At 49.2% G+C, this 21,942-nt stretch overlaps 1 protein-coding gene across 4 annotated transcripts in view; it reads left to right on the forward strand.

Moving 5' to 3' along the window:
* SRGAP3 (SLIT-ROBO Rho GTPase activating protein 3) overlaps positions 1 to 21,942 on the forward strand; it is a 332,469-nt gene that overhangs the window by 204,177 nt on the left and 106,350 nt on the right. For all 4 annotated transcript variants that reach the window (XM_045808138.2, XM_087866833.1, XM_087866834.1 and 1 more), the window contains one exon: positions 1,679 to 1,871. Coding sequence is in view for 2 of the 4 variants with exons in the window: in XM_087866834.1 (XP_087722960.1) it covers positions 1,679 to 1,871 (193 nt within the window). In the remaining 2 variants the exon portion in view is untranslated. The remainder of the gene's footprint in view (positions 1 to 1,678; positions 1,872 to 21,942) is intronic.

Here is a 21,942-nt window from a genome sequence, read left to right on the forward strand (position 1 = left end):
TGCTTCTCATACTTTAAGGTACATTGGACCATCTGGCGATCTTGCTAAAAATGCAGAAACTGATTCAGAAATTCTGGGTTGGGGTCTGAGATTCTGCTTTGCTAATGAGCCCGCTGGTGATGCTGCTGCAGGTGCACAGACCACACTTGGAGTAGCAAGGGTTCAGGATCCCAAAGGAAGATCTGCTAACACCAACATTCTAAATTGTCAAATTTTTTTGGCACCCAGATATCTCGACATTTAGGGGCACTACACCATGGTCAGATTCTGGATGAAGAAGTTAGTCTTTCTCCTGCCAAGCAGAAGGACCAATATGAAGAGGGAGGTGGGGAAGGAGAGCAGTCATGCCATCTAGACTGAGACACATTGTTAGGCAGAGCAGGGAAGAGTGGGGAATGGAAACAGGATCTTCAACTGATTCCGTTGTATTTTTCCTGCCTGCATACCCCTGGGGAAGCCTTTGTGTACCCCAGGGTAGGACTGCCCCCTGTGAAGACCACTTCTCTGAAGGATGCTAAGATGGTGTTGGGTGTCACTTCAGACAGGTGCCCATTTATGCAGGTGGGATTGGACATTTCAAGGACTAGTTTGAATGGTTTCGAGAGTCTACTGGGGGTAAATCCCGACAAATGAAATTTGTGGCTGTGTGGTGGATGGCCTTGAATTCCATGCTAAGGAGTTGGGCTTAATACTCAGGCAGAAAGGGGCTGTGGAGTGTTTTGAGCAGGGAGCTGGTGTGAGCAGAATGCTTTGGGGAGACTGATGTGTTGCAGGTTGTGGGATGGCCGGGAAGGAGTTAAAGCAGAGGGACAGCAGCAGTGACAGCAGCAGTGACAACAGCAGTGACAACACTACGAGCTTTAAGATGAGGTTGGCTGTAGTTATTGGGATTTGCCTGTGATTTTTATCTCCACCTCCCCAGCTTTTGAACTTTTGCCCTGGTTGCACAGACCTGGTTTGCTGTCAGTATTTCCTGAAGTGTGGGTGACATTCCTCTAGGGGTACTTGAGATGTTTATGCATGGAGCTCAAGGTGATTTAGCGTGGAACACAGACGTGGCCTTAAGTAACACTGAAACCCAAGAGCCCCCGGCATCCCCTTCTCAGCCTCTCTCAGCCCTGACTGCATCTGGAGAAAGTCTTTAGCAGCTTGCACGCTCCCATTTTCCTTTTGTTGATAGAGAGCAGGGAGCTTGGGCTCAGGGCCTCTGGTAAGCAGTAGTCTCTAGATAGAATTTTACAACCTTTTTGTTTTTGTTGAATTCATTTTCTTGTAGCAGGATGGCACCTGGTCCTGGTTTTCCCTTCACTATAGTGACACAAAACCCTTCACTTCAAATATGTTCATTTCAGTAAGAAAAGCGAGCCAATTGACTAGATCACATGGAAGAAAAAATAATGCTGGCGGCACATGGACATGGCAAAAGCCGTGGTGGTGACATGCCATGATTCAACTTGGGGAAACATTGGGCTAGACCATGTGACAAAAGCCAGCATGTGCCAGATCTCTGTGCCAATGCCCGGAGAGGCTCTGGGGGGGGGGGGGAGGTGGGCATGGTGGTGGGGACGGGGCTGCAGGAATCGCAGTGCCTGCGCCAGGGGCCCTAGGTCAGCCGGGTGGGTCCTGCCGCAGTGCCCACCACAGCCTAACGCCCGCTGCCCCTTGCCTCTGCCCACAGAGATCCGCACGCAGCTGGTGGAGCAGTTCAAATGCCTGGAGCAGCAGTCCGAGTCCCGGCTGCAGCTGCTCCAGGACCTCCAGGAGTTCTTCCGCCGGAAAGCTGAGATTGAGCTGGAGTACTCCCGCAGCCTGGAGAAGCTGGCCGAGCGGTTCTCCTCCAAGATCCGCAGTTCCCGGGAGCACCAGTTCAAGTGAGGAGGGGGCTGGGGCCGGGGCGGGCCGAGGGGAGGCAGCAAAGCAGAAAGCAGGCAAAGACTCACTGGAGGCAGACGGTGTGCTTTTCAGGCCTTGGGAATGCAGGTTACAGACCATCTGTGCCTGAGTTCTTCCTCCTTGGAAAGTGAGGATAGAGATAGTTCTCACGCATAGGGATGCTGCGGGGAATGAATGGGGCACATGGAACAGTGCTTGTGGCAGACAGTAAATGCTCAGTAAATTGTCCTTGCTGTTGCTATTATCCTACCAAGTACCAGGCATTGCGCTAGTCTTCATTTGGGCCAAGGTGACCTCCCCCCTCCTTTCAGGACAACTGAATGCTTTTATCTGGGGGTCAACCAGCGCACTTCCCAATTCCCTCGGGACAGGGATCTCAGAATCTCTTCTCCATGGAACTGATGCTCAGTGCATCCCTCTTCCTTACTCCCCTGGAGGATCAGTGCCCAGTGCCCGGGGCTCTTTCTCTGCCTCATTTATTTACAATACACAAACTCTGGGTCCTGATTTCTCACACTCCAAACTCTGGGTTTGTGAGCTCGGATCCCTTCAGGCATTGACATGGCTGCCTCTGAGTCTCTTTTCCCTGAACCCACTGGGGCCAGCCTCCCAAATGCAGGTAGGAGGTAGCAACCCCAGGGGACAGTGTTCACAGGACAGGGAGCCACTCTGCAGCTGTCTCTCCCTCTGCCACACTCCCGGGACCTTCTCCTCCACCTGTCATCTCTTCAGCCAGTCACCCTCAACCACAGGGGATCAGCAACTTGCTTCAACCCCCTGACCCACTCCTCCCTCTGGGTCCGATCCTGTTTTTCTCTCTATATTTTAAAAAGTTGTGGTAAAACACACATAATATAAACCATTTTTAAGTGTACAGTTACATAGCATGAAGGATACTCATGCTGTTGTGCAACCATCACTACAATATGACCCCACAATGCTTTTCATCTGGCGAAACAGAAACTCATACTGATCAAACACTAACTCCCCATTCCTTCCCCCTCCAGTCCCTGGCAAACACCATTCGACTTGCTGTCTCTATGAATTTCCCTACTGTAGAGACCTTAGAGAAGTGAAATCATATGGTAGTTGCTCTTTTGTCACTGGCTTATTTCATTTAGTCTAATGTCTGCTAGCTTACCCCATACTGTAGCTGATGCCCTTTTTAAGGCTGAGTAATATTCCATCGGATGTATACAGTGCATTGTGTTTCTCTATTCACTTGTAAGTGGACCTTAGCTTGCTTCCACCCTCTTCCCTATATTTTTTTGCCTTCTGCTCCAGCCAGGGAGCCCTCTTCCTCTAAACTTCTGTAAACATTTCCCTTCGTTTGTGCCACAGCATTTGAATACTCACTTTTGTGGAATTTGCTTTATCAAAGAGCAAAAAAGCATTATTACATCTTCACAAATACCACTCTTTTTTTTCTACCCAATCTTATTTATTCAAACTTAGCCTGCAGGAGGAAACTTCTATTAATAATGTCCTCCCAGGCACTGTCTAGGCCCTTCCACACACATAATCTCATTTTTCTGTTAGATTTTTTTTTTTTTTTGGAGAAAATTTTCTTTTTTTTTTCTTTCCAAATGATGAAAGTAAAATGGTCATTGTATATAATTTAGAAAATACAGAAAAATAGGAGGGAAAAAAGTCACTCATGCAGCCCTGCCACTCAGAAGCAAATGCTGCTCAGTTTTGGTGCCTTCTCTGGCCTTTTAGTTATAACAACAGCCATGACAGTTTATTGAGAGTAGTAACTGAGCACTTGGGGCCGGGTGGGGGTTACTGCCCTATCTTAATGATGAGGGCGGGGAATCTCTGAGAAAGCAGCTTGTCCAGACATGTCTGTGGACCCATCATTGCAAAGAGAAAGATTTGGACTTATCGGCCTGAGATAAGAAAGGGCTGGGTGCAGCCTGAGAACAGTCATGGGATCTGAACGCTCCCCTAAAACCAGAGATACAGACACATGCACGGAAACCCTTGTCTCTGGCTGAGCTGTCACTGGAGCCATCCAGGGCTGTGTGGTCAGGCTGTGGTCTCAGCTCCTGCCTGTCTCCTCCCTTCCCATTTTCAGTGTGAACATGGGGGAAAGGGGGAAAGGCGGAGCTATGGGGGAGCGTGGGTGGGGGTCCCCTGTTCCCTCGCATCGCCTGTAATGAGCTCGGCCAGCCCCTCATGGGTTCATTAAACAGAGGCCACCAGACGGAACAGGAGCCCCAGCTGGCAGTCGGGCCAAGCAGGCTGCTTGACACACTATGAAAGTCTAATTAGGGCGTGGGCCCAGGCCAGTGCAACTGGCATAGGCCCTCTGCACGATGCTAATGTGGCTTTTGGAAGCAGGAGTCTCTAAGGGATGTCTGGACTTGCCCTTTGACCCCAGGGCCAACCAGTGCTGACCCCTGGCTGCCTGTTTGGAGCTTAGTGAACAGGATCAGTGCTGGGCTCTGGGTCCTTCATCCTGCTGTCCAGAGAAGGCTTGTCTTGCCGTCTTACAGTTACTTCATTTAAGAGTGTCCATCTCTCTGGCAGGTAGCCTCTCAGGGCCTTGAGGGCAGGGCCCAGATCTTGTTATTTTATTCCCACTGCAGTGGGCCCAGTGCCAGACAGATGGGGTGTTTGTGAATGAGCAGGAGCAAGGAAGGGAGGAAATGTACTTGGTCTGTAAAACCTACTCTGGCTGAGAGATTTTGTTTAGAGAGGGAATTGAGTTGCCCAAGATAGCCCAGCAAATGAGTGGCTGAGATGGGATGGGAACTGTCTTAGTTCATTTGGCTGCTGTAACCAAGTACCATAGATGACGTAGCTTACAAACTGATTTCTTACCATGTTAGAAGCTGGAAGTCCATCAGAGCAATCATTTGATAGTTTGTTTGTTTCTTTCTTCCTTTCTTTCTCCTTTTCTTTTCTTTTCTTTTCTTTTCTTTTCTTTTCTTTTCTTTTCTTTTCTTTTCTTTTCTTTTCTTTTCTTTTCTCTTTCATGTTTGATTGTTCATCTCCCTCTTCTACTAGGTGGGAAATCCCACCATGGCAGGAACTGCCTGTCTTGTTTCCTATGATAAATCAGGGCCTGGCACCTCATAGGTGCTCAGTAAATACTGGCTAAATAAGAAAATCAACAAATACAGAATATTACAGGCACACAGAGGAAGCACTGGGTGAAACTCAGAGGTAGTAACTTCTAACCTTGAGGCCTGAAGAGCAAGCAGGTGGCAGAGTTCAAAGGACATGGCCAGAGAGACTGGGTGCCTGCCTCAACCTTACCAACTGTGGGCATGCCCCCTCTCAAGAGAAGGGACAGTATCTGAGCTCAGGGACTGTGTCCTGTTAATCTTGGTGTTTCAGCACACAGCACAGTCCAGGAAAATAAGAGGTCCTCAGTGTGCGTAGAAAAGAAATAGATGATGATGGTATTATTCTCCATATGCTTGACCTGCCTCAGGTAAACCCTCAGAGCCATCACCTGAACCTTTCTTTGAATCACGTGCTATAGGGAGCTCAGCCCCCATGAGTCTAGCCCTGCCAGGGTGCCAGCATGGCCGGGTTCTGTGAGAGCTCTCTCGGCGTGCAGATCGCTGATTCTCATGTGTCTTCACGTGGTAGAGAAGAGAGAGAGCAGGCAAGCTCTCCCCTGACTCTTCTAAGGGCACTAATCCCATTCATGAAGGCTCTGCCCTAATCCTAATTACCTGCCAAAGGCCCCACCACCTGACACCAACACACCCGGTGTAGGGTTTCAACATACTGCTTTTAAGGGGGCCCAGACATTCAGTCTGTAACAAGAACTCAGGTCTCTTGATTCTAAGTGCAGTGCTCCTCCATTTGCTCTTTATCTGCCCGGGCAATCAGTATACATATATGTATGTGTGTGTGTGTGTGTGTGTGTGTGTGTGTGTGTGTGTGTGTGTGTGTGTATAAACTGCCCAGGAGGTGCTGTGATGGAAATAAATGTAATGCAGAATGTTTTGGTTATCTATTCTGTGTAACAGCAATACTTAGTACAAAAATGTAGTACCGTGGTTCTACATTTTAGTACTAAGTATTGCTGTCAGGAATTTGGACAGGGCTCAGTCAGGTGATTTTTCTGCCTTATATGGCACTGACTGCCATCACTGAGTGGTCTTCAGCTGGCAGCTGTTCTGGGCTGGCAGGTCCAAGATGGCTTCACCTATGTGCCTGGTGCTTTGGTGGGGATGGCTGCAAGGCTGTGCCCTCCTTCCCTGTGCGGTGTCAGGGCCTCTGTACCTAGCATTTCAGCTGGGTGTCTGACACTGTAGCTCAGGGCCCCGAGAGAGCAGGGGGGAAGCCCCAGTCTTCAAGGCAAGGTCTGGAACTGGCCCAGCACCACCTCTCAGCCTGAGCTCAGCTTCAAGGAGATAGAAAAGAAAACCCTTCTCATGTCAAAGGATTTGCAGCCCTCTTTGATCCTCCACACTGAGCCGAACAGCAGTCAGGGAAGGCACCTGGAGGCAGTGGCATTGAAGCAGAGACCTGAGGGATGAGAAAGGGCAGCCCTGGGGGCAGCAGGAGAGGAGGAGAGGCCGGTGCAGCTGGAACTGGTGGTGAGGGAGTGTGGGAAGCCACTGAGGCACCGTAAGTAGGGGGGAGCATGACCCCATTTCTGTTTTTGAAAGATGACCCTGGATTGAAGGGGGCACGAGTGGAGCAGGTGGGTGGGATTATTGCTGTGCAGGTGGTGGTGATGACTGCCAGGGGCATGGCGGAGCAGAGGAGGGGTAGGCAGTGCTGGGCAGTCTCTCAGAGGTAGGACTGAGGAAAACAGGAATCAAGGCTGTCTTCCCTTTCTGACTCAACAGAAGTACTTGAGAAGAGTGAGGCAGAAGCTGCCATCCTGTGCTGAATTCGCCTGTGTTCTTGTCTGTCCCCCTTTTGGCAACCACTGGGCGATGGGCTCAGAGATGGCGAGAGGGTGGCTCTTGACCTGGGGTCCTGAACACCCAGCACCAGGTTTGGTATATGGTTGGCACGCACTGTTTGTTGAACGAACGAATGAACATCAGATGGTGATTAGAATTGTTCTGGGGTGGGGCTGGTGGGAGGAAGGGAGGGGGACTTGTGTCTTCTGGCTGCCTTAGGATCTTGGTGGGGCCATTTGCACAAAGGGTCACCCACTCCTTGTGCCTGGCATAGTGTTGCTGAGAGGACAGAGTGTGGGCTTCACAGTGCTGTCCCTGCCTGGGGAATTGGGACCACAGATGCTAGGGCACCCTTTTACAAAGTGCAGTCCTGACCGGCAGCATCACATGGACACTTGTCAGAAATGCAAAATCTAGGGGCGCCTGGGTGGCTCAGCTGTTAAGCGTCTGTCTTCGGCTCAGGTCATGCCCCGCATCAGGCTCCCTGCTCGGCTGGAAGCCTGCTTCTCCCTCTCACACTCCCCTTGATTGTGTTCCCTCTCTCACTGTCTCTCTGTCAAATTAATAAATAAAATATTTTTTAAAAAAAAGAAAAGAAAAAGAAATGCAAAATCTGGGGCCTCCCCTTAGACCTGCTGAACGAGAAACTCCAGGGGTAGGGCCCAGCAATCTGTATTTTAACACGCCCTCCAGGGGATTCTGAAGGTTATTTTGTGTATGAGCACACATTGTGATGATTTTCCAGATGATAAATTATTTACAACTTACTTTTAGGCCACGCTGGCCTTCTAGAACCTTCTTCTTCCCCAGAGTCAAACCCATAACCCACTGCTCTTTCCCAGCCAGCCCTAGCCTGAGGTTGGCTTATCCTCTTCAAGACCTGGAACTAGGGGCCCTTCCTGAGCAGGAGTGTGGTGGTGGGGAGGGGCAGCACACCAGGGGCTTTTAAAACCTGCCTTTCAGGGTAGGTGACTGTCCTCCAAACAAGTTGGGTAGTTCGAGGAAGCCAGAGGTTTGCTGGAACTAACACTTTCTCTTCCTCCAGAGGAGGGTTTTCTAAGACGCCGATACATTGAGATGTCTAGATGGGTGTGTGGGGGGGGTGGATATGAATGCAGTGAGGAGCGACTACCCACTCCCTCCCCCCTCTTTGAGATTCCTGACACACATTAGAATATGGAAGGCTCTGAGAAGTTTTGCAATAAATAAGCCTGGTGACTTCTTTCTGAAAGCTATTTGACCATAGAATTCTTTCTCCCCTGTAATATTGATTAACATTTCACCGAACTAGCACTCCTTGGGACCCAGTTTGAAAAGCCCTGTCCTAACCCAACCCCAGATTGCCATCTGGAACATTAGCCCCACATGCTCTGTGTGAGGTGATGTCCTCTTCCGTTCTGATGCCTTTAGTCTGCGGTATCTCTTACCTTCCGGGGGATATACCTGAGAAAAATCCTTTCTCTAGCAGGTTAACTGTTGGTAGCTATTATTTGGATAGCTGTGGGGAAGAAAAAAAAAAGCTGCAAGGAATTCTATTCAAATGTGTTTAAAATTGGGAAAGTCAGATTTTGGAAAGAACTGGGAGGTGCTTGGCTAGCTAATGAATAATGTTTAATATTCTATGTAGAGAAGGTCTGAAATAGCTCTCAGCTTCACAGAGCAGTTGGGAAGGAGGATGCCAGGGAGCAAATAACCTTTTTTTCATAGATGTAGCATTTCCCTAAAAAGATGCTATAATTTAGATTTAGCCTTTCAGGTGAATCCTAAGCAGAGAAGCACTTTTGTAGTAGGTAAATTGAGCCTGTAAACGTGGAGAGGATTCAGAATGAAAAGGTTTGCTTAGAACAAGTTGGGGATAAAGGGGAAGATCCTCCAGGTGGGACTCCTGTCTCATTCATAGCTACTACTGTTCTTATGACTAGTATCACACTAGCCATAGCTTTCCAGTAATACTTTCCAAGAGCTGGTATTCTCCCCGTACGGGTTCCAGCCAGATCTTCCCTGAGCACTCGGTGCCTGTGCTGAGCAGAATGTTTAATCTTTCAGATACCCATCACAGCCACATTACCTTGAGCCAAGGGTTCCACTAGGTGTCTTTTTTTTTTTAAGGTTTTATTTATTTATTTGACAGAGAGCGAGAGCACAAACAGGGGGAGCGGCAGAGGGAGAGGGAGAAGCAGGCTCCCCGCTGAGCCAGGGGCCCATCCTGGGGCTTGATCCCAGGACTCTGGGATCATAACCTGAGCCGAAGGCAGATGCTTAACCAACCGAGCCCCCCAGGCACCCCAGCCACTAGGTGTCTTGCATGCATTGCCTCATCTAACTTTGTGGTAAACATTTGTGACCTTTGAGGCAGGTACTATCTCTGTCTTTCTAGTTGAAACCATTGAGGTTTTGAGAAATTAAGGAATTTTCCCAGAGGCACACAGCCAGAGCAGATAAGCGGCAGAGCTAGAATTCTAATCTTGGTTTATCTGGCCCCAAAATGCAAATCTGCTTCAAGCTGCATGGCTTTGGGTATCCCCTCACTTCTCTGAGCTGGTTTAGTGTTCCTGAGAGCCACCCATCCATCTAGGCCAGTTCTCCATGTTTGGGCATTTAGGGTGCCTTGTCCTGGCCAGCCCCTGCTCATCTCAGCAGGGCCAGCTAAGGGCTCACTTCCCCTGAGAAACCCCTGCCCTAGAGCCCAGGCCCCGAGTCCACTGCTCCTCCCCTGGCCTTCCACGGTGATCTGTGTGTCACTCTCATTATTATTACAGATGATCAAGAAATGATCTAGTTCATATGCCTGGTCCTCCCGCTTCAGCCTGCCGGCTGCTTGAAGGCAAGGGGTCATTTCTCATCTCTCTCTCCCTCTCTGATCAATAATAGAAGGTTTTTTGAATGATTAACTGAAAAGACCGAGATATTACCAAATACTTTCTTCAAACTCATGAAGGAAATAGACTTACTTTGTGTGGCTACATAAAGGAGAGAGGTGAGGACCAAGGATAGCATTTTCAGAGAAACAGACTTCACCTTGACCTTGAGAACATTCCAGTAGCTAGAGCTGTCCAGCAGGGAAAGGGCTGCCTTGAGGATGTGAGCTCCCATCTGGGGAGGTGTGTGCACAAAGGCCAGGTATTTTAAGTGGGCATTACTGGAAGAGGAGGAATGGCTAGACCAGAGTGGTGTTCCTCAAAATGAGAGTGGGATCACTGAGAACACATGAACCATACACACTGAATTATCTTTTCAATTCTTTCAGCCTCCATGGTTGGCTCAAGGAGACGGTCTCAGTTTGGTTACTAGTATGTTGCTAATGCCTCTCTAATTTCCTTTTTCACAAGTAGAGAATGGACCTCAGGCACCCGCATCTGCCTCGGATTGAGCGATGCTGTTTTGGTTTCCTTGAATCTACTTTTTCAGCTCACTTTCTATTTATGGCAAGTGATGCTGGCTTTTAAAATTTTTATTTTAACCAAGACTAGGGAAAGTCCTTTGTAAATAAATTCACTTAAGTAAAAATAAACAGTGATGAACAGGGAGTTATTAAGTATGGTGGGTTTGCAGGAATGGCAAAAATCCTAAAGCCCGTATAAGACCCCCCAGGGCCTCTTTTAACTCCTCCTGGAGAGTGAACACTACCCTGTTCATTTCCCACCTTGCTCTTTTCATTGCTAGGAGGAATTTCAAAGCAGGAGTCTCAGCCAAAACAGTGGTCTTTGCAACAGCCATAACCCCTTTTTCTCCTTCCACGTTTGCCCTTGGGCCCTTTCCTAGATCCTGTACCAGCTTTCCTGGAATCTGCGGAGACTATAATCAGCAACTTCCGAAGTGTTAACCAGGGTGTGGTTTATTTATGTATGATATGCTTTATATAAATCTACATGTGCGTATCATCTAAATTTTATTCTAAAAATGAAAAATAGTTGATGCAATGGAGATTTTTAAAAAATATTTATTTATTTTAGAGAGCGAGAGAGTGAGCACGTGTGAAAGAGTGGTGGGGGGAGAGACAGAGGGAGAGGGAGAGAGAACCCCAAGCAGACTCCTCGCTGAGCACGGAGCCTAACGTGAGGCTCAATCTCACGATCCTGAGATCACCACCTGTGCCGAAACTAAGAGTCAGATGCTTAACCAACAGTGCCACCCAGGTGCCCCAGTAATGAAGGAGATTTTTAACAAGCAGTAATGTGCAGGGGATTACTTTTGATTCCATTCCATTCGACAAATAGGTTAATAATAACCTTTGAAGATTATATAGTACCTTACACTTTGCAAATTGCCTCCCCAGCCTTTAGCTGCTTAAATCCTCCCATAACCCTGGTGGAGCTGGGAGTCAGAAAAGGTGTCTTCATCCTCACCTGACACATAAGAGGTGTGAAGTCCAGATGGGGTGAGCCCTGGTTTAGGGTCCTCAGGTGATTGGTAAAAGAACCAACCAGAGGAGCCGTGGATCAGGCCCTTCCTCTGCCTAGCGCTGCACACACAACGGTGAGCTCATCGTGCGGATGGATAACCCAAGGCAAAGGGGTTTGCAGGGCAAGAGAAGATGAGGCTGGCCAGGCATTGCTTAATGAGGCAGAGATTTTCATCCTGGTACCAGGGACACTTTCAGCACGTTCAAGGGGAGCTCAGAGGTGCTGCTGGACACTAGACCCAGTGTGCTGTTGATGAGGTTGTGGAATACAGGTGAGGTTCGGTGGGGTGGAGTCTGGAGCCGACGATCAAGAAAGAATTCTTGAGACGTCTTTGGTGCAAAATGGTGGTTTATTAAAGCACAGGGATAGGACCCGTGGGCAGAAAGAGCTGCTGCCCCAGGTTGTGAGGGGTGGCTGATTATATACCATGGGGTTGGGAGGGGGTAAGGAAAAAGGGAGGTTGAGAAAGTACTTTCGTAGTTAAAAAAGACTCACAGGATAATGGAGGTCTTGCCATTGTTAAGGTTGTTTTTCCCTCTAGCAAGGCATTAGCATTAAGATAGTTGGGGGCTTCCTGGAAGAATGTCACACAGGTCCCACCCAGGAGTGGTGGGTAGGGGGAGGTTGCGGGGTGTCAGCTTATGCTCTGTCTTCAGCCAGCCTTCTGTTCCCTCATCACCGTCACTTTGAGGGATGAGGAATGAGTGAGTGAATCATTCTGTCCCAGGGTGGAGGGGGAGTCCCAGGACCATTTGTATCAGGTCTCAAAGTATATATGAGAGTTTGCAGAGGGAGAAGGTAGTAATGGGAGGAAGAAAACCAACATTTATAGAAAACCTACCATGGGTCGTATATCTGTATACATCTGTCGTTGGATTTTTCTTAATAACCTAGTGAGGTGCTAGTGGTAATAATAGTGATGACAATAATAATTATTATCATATGCTGGGTTTGATGCTAAAAGCATCCAGTGAATTACCTCATTCAGTTCTTAAGACACCATTGTGAGGCAGGTCTTATCAACTCTGTTTTACAGATAAGGAAAGAAAAGGTTTAACTAACTCCTCAAGTTCACCCAGCTGGTGAGGGGCTTACAACATGGGTAAGCAGATCCTGCTTCAGTCAGGTGATGCCATGGGTGTAGTCCTTCCCCCTTGGAATTATCCTGTCTCAGGGCTGGCATCAGCCAAAGCTAGCTTCTAAGTCAGTGGATTTCAGCTGGCTCTCCCAGCTCTAAAAACTCACATTTACCACCTGCCGTGTGGTGGCTCTATGGCAAAGCTGCAGGATAAACTCTTACCCTTCATCTGGATGGCTTTTCTGCTTCCCACCTGGCCTTCCTGCCCCAGTGATCTCATCATTGGCCACTTAAAACCTTCATTCAGCCTTGATCTCTGAGGTCCTTCCTGCCACCTGCCTCCATTTCCACTGTGCCTTCCCTCAGTCCTGCCTTAGCCAATTAGCCCCAGAGCAATCTATGTCCTGTTTTGACTTCACAGCTTCACACTCAGGCTTCCCTCTGCCAGCAGGATGCTCCCATCTTTGCCCTTTCCACCTGGCAAACTCCTACGTGCATTTCAAGGCCCCATGCAAATGTTCCTGTGACTCTTCTTCCACCCTGAGGCAGGATTGGCCTCTCCCTCCCTCCTCTAGGATCCAATTCCTCACAGGGCATAACAGAGTGGACGTCTGTTACTCAATTCTGCTTAGCGTCTCTCCCCCTTTCTTTGATAACGTCATCGAGATTTTTCCTCCGGTGAATCACCCCTGAGCAATGGTGGTTCTGTGACCGGATCTGCATCATCTTGGTCACAGATCTTTAATACGGTGTGATTCCAGGACTTTTAGTGGACTGATGGGAAAAGGCTGTCTTTCTACTGGGATTACTAGCAGCCGGGGTATTTTTGGTCTGTAGAAGGCCTGCCTGAGAGTGAAGCCAACACAGAGAGAGGAAAGCAGAGCCAACAGATGGAGAGACCAAGACCAGATCCTGGAGTCATCGTTTGAGCCCCTGGATCTAGCTGAGGCCAGCCCCCTCCTATTCCTTTATATTTTTTTATTAAAATGTTTGATCCTTTAAATTTTCCCTTCTCCCACTTACTATCATTTTTGCTTAAGACAGTTTGAAGGAGTTCTGTCACTTCAACTAGAGGAATTCTGACCAATAGCCGTAATAATTCTTGGTGTGTGTGAATTTTACCTACTAGACTCTCAAGGCACATCTAGTCATCTTTTCAGTCCTCTGTGACTAGAACATGGCAGATGTTCAAAAAACATTTGAAGATCGAGTGAGTGAACGGGCGAATGAATGAATGAATTGGATTCTGCCAAGGACTATGAAGGAATACAAAGAAGTACAAGAGATTGTTCCTGCCTTCAAGGGGCTTACAGAATACGTGCGGGAACAAGCCCCACACATGAGTGGTGATTGACGAGCTAAGCCACAACATAAAAGATGTGCGGAGGTAACTATCCGAGTAGATCCAAATGAGCGGCTTAGACAGATCTCAGGTAATCCCTGAAGAAGAGCCTTGTGAACAGGACTTCTGAGAGTGGGCTTTTGCTGTGTGGCAAGAATAGTGGAAGGCATTCCAGACGAGTGAGGACGGAATGGGCACAGGTGCCAAGGCAGGAATGCCCACAAACCAGGAAGGGCTAGCTCCCCCCCTTCCCAGATTTCAGTAGCCTCCCTGTCCTGTCATTGAAGCTAAATATACGAAAGGGTCCTCTGTCATGGCCATTCACTGTTTTTATTTTTGTGCTTCTTAGGAGGGTTTTCAAATAAATAAGTTGGGGGATCAAGAACATAAAAGGCTTTGGCAGATCATGTGTATGCATTTAGGCTTTGGAAAATAGAGTTGATGTTGTCAATATCTGAAGGCCCTCACTGGGCACTGAATCACTCACCCATCCATATGATAGATGAGGTAGTAAAGCCTCAGAGAGGTAGAGTGACAAGCCCAAGATCACACAGCCGATTAGCAGCAGAGTCAGGATCTGAACCTCTCCAACCCCCAGCACGATGGCCTCAGAATCCTTGGGAGGCAAAAAATAGGTAAATGAAGAAACCCATCCCTGGATCAGAGTTTTGTCCAATGGCTGGAGAAGGTTTCTGCAAGTGGAGAGGGAGATGAGGGAAAGGGCTGGATTGGCCTTGAATGCCAACTGATGGAGTCAGACTTTATCCTCTGCATTACGGGCCCATTCACTCTTCAGATGGACCACAAGAAAGATGCCTGAGTGGTCACATAAACTCTCCTTGGGCTCCTGATCCACTTGAGGAAGCAGTCTATTATGAGTTGAATTGTGTCCTCCCCAAATTCACAGGTTGAAGTCCTAACCGCCAAAATCTTAGAACGTGACCTTATTTGGAAAGAGATCATCAAGTTAATGTGAGCATAAGGGTGGGTCCTAATTCAGCATGACTGGTGTCCTTATAAAAAGGGGAGAGTTGGACACAGACACACACACAGGGTAAACATCATGTGAACTCGAAGGCAGAGGTTGGGTGATATTGCTACAAACTAAGCAACACCAAAGATTGCCAGCAAACCACCAGAATCTAGAGGAGAGGCATGCAACAGGGTCTCCCTCATAGTCCCCAGAAGGAACCAACCTGCTGACTCCTCGATCTCAGACTTGTAGCCTCCCAACCGTGAGACAGCACAGGTCTGCTGTTTGCGCCCCCAGCGTGGTCCTTCATTACGGCAGTAGCCAGCCCAGATGCTCGCCCTGTTCGTCAAGGCCCCAGCTCGCACTCCCTCTCCAGCCTTGTCTCCACCCCTGGTTGCCTCCTCTCTGCCTTCTGGCCACACACACCTTTCCTCAGTTTTCCATGGTAACCGTGCACACTGAGCCTTCACACTTACTGCTGGGAATGCTCTCCCTTACCCCTGGGTTATGCTGAAACCCGTCCATCCTTCTGGTTCCAGCTTATCCTTCTGGATACTTTTCATCTCTTCAGCCTACCATGTGCCCAGTCCTGCCTGGCACCAGAGGAACAGTGGTGAACATAATGGATAGAAGCCTGAGAGAAGTCAAAGACCAGAAACAGAACGTAAATGAACAGGACAGATCTTAGGAATGCTAGTGTGGTAATGACAATAAATGGGGTTTTGTGCTAGAGACCAGGGAGCCACTGAGAGACGGGGAAGGCCTCATGCCGGAGAAATATCTCACCTGAAGTCTCAGTGACAGGAAGGACCCGCATGGTCAACTGATGCCCCCACTTCTACCTTCCTGGGGGTGAGGTAACCCCCATTATAGACCCTTGAGGTTTTCAAAGCCCCTACCACTGATGCAATTTTCTATTTATTTATGTGATTATTTGATTATCACCTGAGGCCCCCACTGGGCTGTACACTCCACAAAGCAGAAAGCGTGACTTATTTTGCTTACCACTGCCTGGCACAAAAGACGACGCTCAGTTAATATTTGTGGAATTACTGAGTCATGCTGCAAGCAAAGGTGACGAATTCCAAATCCTGTTTGGGGCAGCTTAGGTAGAAAGAAGTTACCCACACTTTTTGGGACCTGGAACTAATTGAGGAAGCTCTTTTCACGGGCAGCTTTGCTGGCAGCCTGCTGAGCAAGACCCAAGGACGCACTGGAGGAGAGCAGGAAGCCAGAGGCAGGGATTTGTCATCTTGGGGGTGGTGTCAGCTGCACGAGCTTGCCTGTCTCCCGGAGGAACCACAGTCCCAGGGCAGTGGATTTGGATTCATCTGCAGCGTGGGGCTCTGCAAGGCCTGGAAATAGGTTCTGTTTGCTAAGCGGAATTTTCCTGCCCCCAGCCGAGAAGCCGGAGAAGCTGGCTCATTGCTAATTTCATTTCCCCAGCTCCCCAGCTTGGCAAGGCCTTGCTCCTCTAGCTGCAGTCTCTTGGAGCTTCATACCCAGCTCCCCTAGCCAAAGAAAGCAAGCTTTGACTCACCAGAAATTTTCATTGCTGTTTTCTGGCCAAAAAAAAAAAAAAAAAAAAAAGAAAAAAGAAAAGAAAAAGAAAAAAAGTAGATACACATATATGTGTGGAAGTTCTCACATCGTGCCTTAGCTCAGCAGCTTCTGCCTGCTGCACAGACACTGGGAGGCAAGATGGGCAAAGCAGAACGGCTGCTCAGGATGTGCCTTAGAGGGGAGAGCGCCGGCCAGGTTCACTGTGACATCTTCCAGAAGTGTGGCCGCAACAGGCCGAAATGGCTGCTGGCATGGAGAGCTGGGTCTCAGGTCGAAGGGGTCCTGTTTTCAAAAGGGACAAGTAACCTCCTGAGAAAGGAAGGTTGGTGTCCAGCTCCGCCCTGTGTGGTTTGGGTGCTTCCTCCTGCAGTCCCGGTACAATGCAGATGGTCAGTGCGATGGTCATCGATGCACCGGCTGGAGCCCTCGACCCCCTGCACCTGTCCCTCCCTTCCCCGACTTTGCTTCCCGGGCTCCAGCCACATTGGCCTTTATCCAGTTCCTTAAATGCACCAAACTCCCCTGAGTTCCTTAAATGCACTGAACTGCCATGAGCCTTTACCCATTCTGTTCCCTCTGCCTGGGCCCCTCTCCCCTGAGCCCCATCCCCCTACACTTTCCCCCTACACACTCTTCCTTTGGAGCCTAGCCTAAAGACTCCTTCCTCAGGGATTCCTTCAGGGACCCCCAGGCTAGGTCCCCTTGTTATGGGCTCTCATGGCACCATGCTGTGTCTTCTCTAGCACTTTCTGCAGTTGTAACCTGACACACATTTGCAGGATTCCTTGAGGGGTATCTGTCTCTCCCACTAAACTATAAACTCCATGGAGTCAGGAACTGTGTCTGTTGTGCTCAAAATTATGTCCCTAGGGTCTAGTCCACATGAAATATTCAATAAAGATGTATTGAATGGATGAACTGCTGAATGAATGACGACCATGGAGCTGTTTTCTGATGTTTAATCCCAAGGCTAATGGTACAGTTTAAGTAGCCAGGCCACAGGGGTTAAGTGACCTCCATAAAGTCACATAGGCAGTGTGGTGGACACCGGTGAACACCCACCCTCAAGTCTAGGCATCTTTCTCTTTTGCCATGCTGGGTCCCATCTGTGGCTCTTGCTGCTGCTTTCTGATACAGTGAGAGCCTGGTACCATTTTGTCCAAGACCACAAGTGGCAGCTTTCCATGGAGTGGTCAGCTCTGGCCCCTGCCCCTGGCTGTGGACAGCCCTGTTTACCCCAGCCTTTTAGTCTACAAATGAACTGCTCCACACCAAGGGAGCCAGGGCTGGGAGAAGGTGAGCGGAGCAGAACAAGCAGTCTTCCACACTGGGATAGAGGAAGATGGGCCCGCTGGTTGGATGGCAGGCCTGGGCAGCATCTCTGCAGAGAAGGAAGGGCTGGCTCATTATCCCCATCCTAGATAACTGGGGCGGGGGGCGGGGGGAGGAGCACAGCCCTACCCCATCCCTCCAGCTGCAGCCTGGCCAGGCCTCCCAAAGATTTGCCTCTTCTGCCACGTGGTCATGCACATTTGTAGAGTTCCATGTCATTCTATGGTTTCAAATACCATCCGAGTGCTTGCTGCTAGCTTCCCCATTTGTTTCCTTAGCCCAGATATCACCATCTGGGTGTTCCAGAAGCCCTTTAGACTTGTTATGTTCAAACAGAGCTCATCTCCTTCCCTTCCTACATTACCACTGCCCTGCTCTCCCTCAGCTTAGCAGATGCCACCCCTGCTCTCCCAGATGCCCAACCCAGGAAACTCGGGAGTCATCATGGACGTCTCTTCCTCCCTCCTCACCCCCATCCCAAACCCCATCAGTTCAGTCTCCAGGCCCAGTATGTTCACTACCTCGGTATTTCTTGAATCCCTCAACTTCTCTCTTGGCCCCTTTGAGCCTGTCCTCCACAGAGTAGTCAAAGCAAGAGTCTGCAAATGCAATTTTACCCTTTCACTCCCCTGATCTAGACTTTTTGATGGCTCCCCACTGACTTGAGAACAAAGCTCAAACTCTCTAATGAGACTTATAAAGGCTCTTGGCTATGTGGCTTCTTCCTAATTTCCAACCTCATTTGTCTCTCCCACCTACACCCCAGAATACCATACTCTAGCCCCCACCCCCCACTATGTTCTATTCATCCACATAGTCTCTCCGGCCTCCCTCTGGGCCTTTGTTCACCATACTTCTCCATCTAGAAAGCTCTGCCCTTTCAAACTCTATTGCAGCCTTTATTTCTCAGTCTAGAAGTGCTTCCTCTGGGAAGCCATCCACCACCTCGCCACCAAATGTGGGCAAGGAGGCCCTCCTCTGCTCCACAGCTCCTTCTCATCACTACGTTCAGGAGGCTGTGTCATCGTCTTCTGTTCCCTTGTGTGTCCCCCTCACTTGAGTGAGCAGAAGGCATGTGGGAGCAGGGTCTCGCCTGCTGTGGTCCCTGCTGCATGCTCAGTGCCTTGCCGTGCCCGGTATGCGTGCGCTCGCTCACACACACAGGCACGCACGGTTGCACGTGCACGGACACACACACACACACACACACACACACACACACACACACACACACACACACAGAGTGAGTGAGTGAAGCCTGAGAGAACCAAGGCCCCCATCTTCCCAGCAGCTGCTCACTCTAGCTTGATGAGTCCTTGGTTGCTTTCAGGTTACATTGCCCCCTTGCCTCCGTGCCCCTGCCTCCCTGCAGAATTCCCGTCTGAGACTGCTCAGATTGCCTCCTGCCTACAGCTTCTGATAAGGAAAGCGCCGTCCTTTTTGTCTTTCTCTTACCGAGTCTCTCTGACCAGGTGACCTAATTTAATGGTCCCTAAGCCATCCCAGCACTTCTGTACCCTTTCAAGATCAATCGTCTTCTTTCTCCCCCACCTGAAATTCACCTTCTGGCTGTGACTTCCATAAATTTTGTACATTTAATTCCCCGATGCTGTTCAATTCTTGCATCCCAGACTGAGCTAAGCCCCTGAAGTAATTTAAGTAACAGCTCAATTATCTCATCTTTCCTTTAATCTTTCCATGTCTATCAGCACCTGGGAAGCAGTGAAAAATGGGATGTGCAAAGTGTTTTCTGTCCAAGCCTGCTTCTCCCTTGCAGTTCTTATCTCAGTCTGTGTCATCAGCATCCACCCAGTTGCCTGAGATCCAAAGCTTGGAATCACTATCCACTCCTCCCTCCTCCTCCTTCCTTTCTATTTCTAGGAGGTCTCCAAGATAGTCTGCTCTTCTGTTGAGGTATCTCTCAAGTCCAGCCTTCTCTGGCCACACTGCCACCCACCCAAGCCCTCATCATCTCTCTTCTCCTGGACTAAACAAGTCCTGACTGGTCCTCCCTCCAGCCCCATGCCTTTGCCTATACCCATCCATCCTCCCATCCACTCATCCATCTATCAGTCCACTCATCCATCCACCCATCTACTCATTCACCTACCCACCCACCCATCTACCCATCTACCCATTCACCTACCCATCCATCCACTCACCCCTCCACCCATCCATCTACCCGTTAATGCCTCCACTCACCTATCTATCCACCCATCCTTCCACTTACTCATCCATCCATCCATCCATCCATCCATCCATCCATCCATCCATCCTGCAATCTGCCCTCAGTGACCTAAACACAGATTGGTTAGATCATACCTCTGCTTAAGTAACTTTCATGATTCTCACTGTCCATAGCAGGCATTCTTAGCCCTGGCTGCACATTAGAATCTTACAGAAAATGTTTTAAAAAATACCAGTACTAAGGCTCTACACCTAGAGATTTTTATTTAATTGGTCTTGGATGGGGCCTGGGTCTTGGTGTTTTCTTAAAGCTCCTCAGGTGATTCTACTGTGCAATCCAGGTAGAGAACCATGTGCCTTAGAGAATAAATTCCAAGCTCATTAGCCTGGCATTCATTGCCTCCTACAATCAAGCCCTTAATCTGTCTCTCCAGCCTCATGTCCTACCAGTCTTCCCTTAACATATTTGAAATTCTAGCTCTACTGAGCTATTATCTATCTTTTATCCCTGGTGCCCTCTGTCTACAATTCTCTGTCTCTGCCCCTCTGGCTGTTTGGAAAACTCCTACCCATTCTTCAAGACCCAGCACAAATGTGTACTTTTCTCATGGGTCTTTCTTCCATAGTATCTACTATGAGTCAGGCACATTGCTGGGTGTTGGATGTGGTGCCTGGAACACAACAGTCCCTCCTCTGAAAGAACTTACAGGAGGGTGAGGGGTGGGGATGGAAACTCCTTAAGGCAAATGTTCTCAAACCTGAGTGTGTTAGAACACCCAGAGGGCTGATTAGAACATGGATGCTTGGGCCTACCTCTAGGGTTTCTTATTAAATGGCCTGGGGTGGCCCTGAGAACTTGCATTTCCAACAAGTTCTCAACTGATGCCAATGTTGCTGGTCCGGGTACCACAGTTTGAGGACCCACGCCTTAGCATGCAGTCACAGGCATGTTCTCTGCAGAGGTGTCATTGAAGGTGAGACTGAGAGGAAGAGAAGGAGGCAGTCATGAGAAGGGCTGGGGTTTGTGGATTCCAGATGGAGGGAACAGCATGCGTGAGGGCCCCAGGCGGGAGGGAACCTGTCACATAGGAAAGGGGCCTGTGTACCCGGGATATGGAGAGCACAGGAGGAGAGCAGTGCCTTTTCCAACTTTTCAAGCAGAACCGACGCTCTGCATGTGTCTCTATTATAGCACGTTATCACCTTCCACTGTAATCCTTTCTTCTGTCTCAGCCACTTGGGAGGAAGCCCCTCTGGCGCATTGGTGTCACTGTCACTCACAGCCCACCCGAGACCTGACAGAGGAAGTGCTGAAGGATTTGGGCAGGGTGGTTGGATTTTTGTGTTCTAGCCTTTTCTCTAGGCTATAAGCAAGTAGGAATTTGTTCATTTTTTTCTATGGTGGCCTGTCCCTTCCCTTTTCTTTAGGCATTTCCCACCATAACCATCCTCTAAACCAAATTCCCTTCTCCCCAGTTCCTGCTTCCTAGATAGATTTTTAGCTCATTTGGTGATAGCAAGAAAATTCCTGTAAGTCAGGAGGCCCCCCCTTAACCTGTCCTTCCCAAGCTCAGGAGTTGGGGTGGGGGGTGGGACATAGGGGTGCTACGGGTGCCTAGAGGCTGTCAGGGCTGCACCCCCCAGTACATCCCTTTGGCTGTGGGAGGATGATGTGGTCATAGTGAGAGTCAGCAGAATCCCCTTCCTCAAAAACACCGCTAGTGGGTGGCTGATCGCATCCATGGTCAGCCCTCGGAGGTGGCCCACCCTGAGGGTGTGAGGGGAGCAATGCGGGTCTGGGGGGAGCTTTGGAGACCACCACCCTCAGGAGGTCCTCTCTTCCACATCCTGCCTCTCCGCCATCTCCTTCCCATCCTGGGAAGCGGTGTGAGGGAAGAATCAGGCAAAAACACAGCACATTACCACATGTGGCAATGTGAGATTATGGGTTTGATCTTGGTTTCTAATTATCTTTCCCTCTTTCTTCCTGGAGAATAGAATGTATATGCCCTTTACTGAGGATAACAGAGGGGCCTTTGGGAAAGCATAGACAAGAGAGGGATAGTCCCCCATTTCATTTTTCAGAAACATCCATTTCTTAAGCCTTGGGAAAGTGTGGTAGGTAGCTCTGTGGCTCTCAGACTTTAGTGTGAATCAGAATCCCTTAGAGGGCAGTGTGCCTGGGTGGCTCAGTTGTTAGGCGTCTGCCTTTGGCTCAGGTCATGATGCAGGGTCCTGGGATCGAGCCCCACATCAGGCTGCCTGCTCAGCGGGAAGCCTACTTCTCCCTCTCC

The sequence above is a fragment of the Ursus americanus genome, chromosome 14 (genome assembly GCF_024610735.1).
Source record: "Ursus americanus isolate L20-20 chromosome 14, mUrsAme1.1.p, whole genome shotgun sequence".
Classification (NCBI taxonomy): Eukaryota; Metazoa; Chordata; class Mammalia; order Carnivora; family Ursidae; genus Ursus; species Ursus americanus.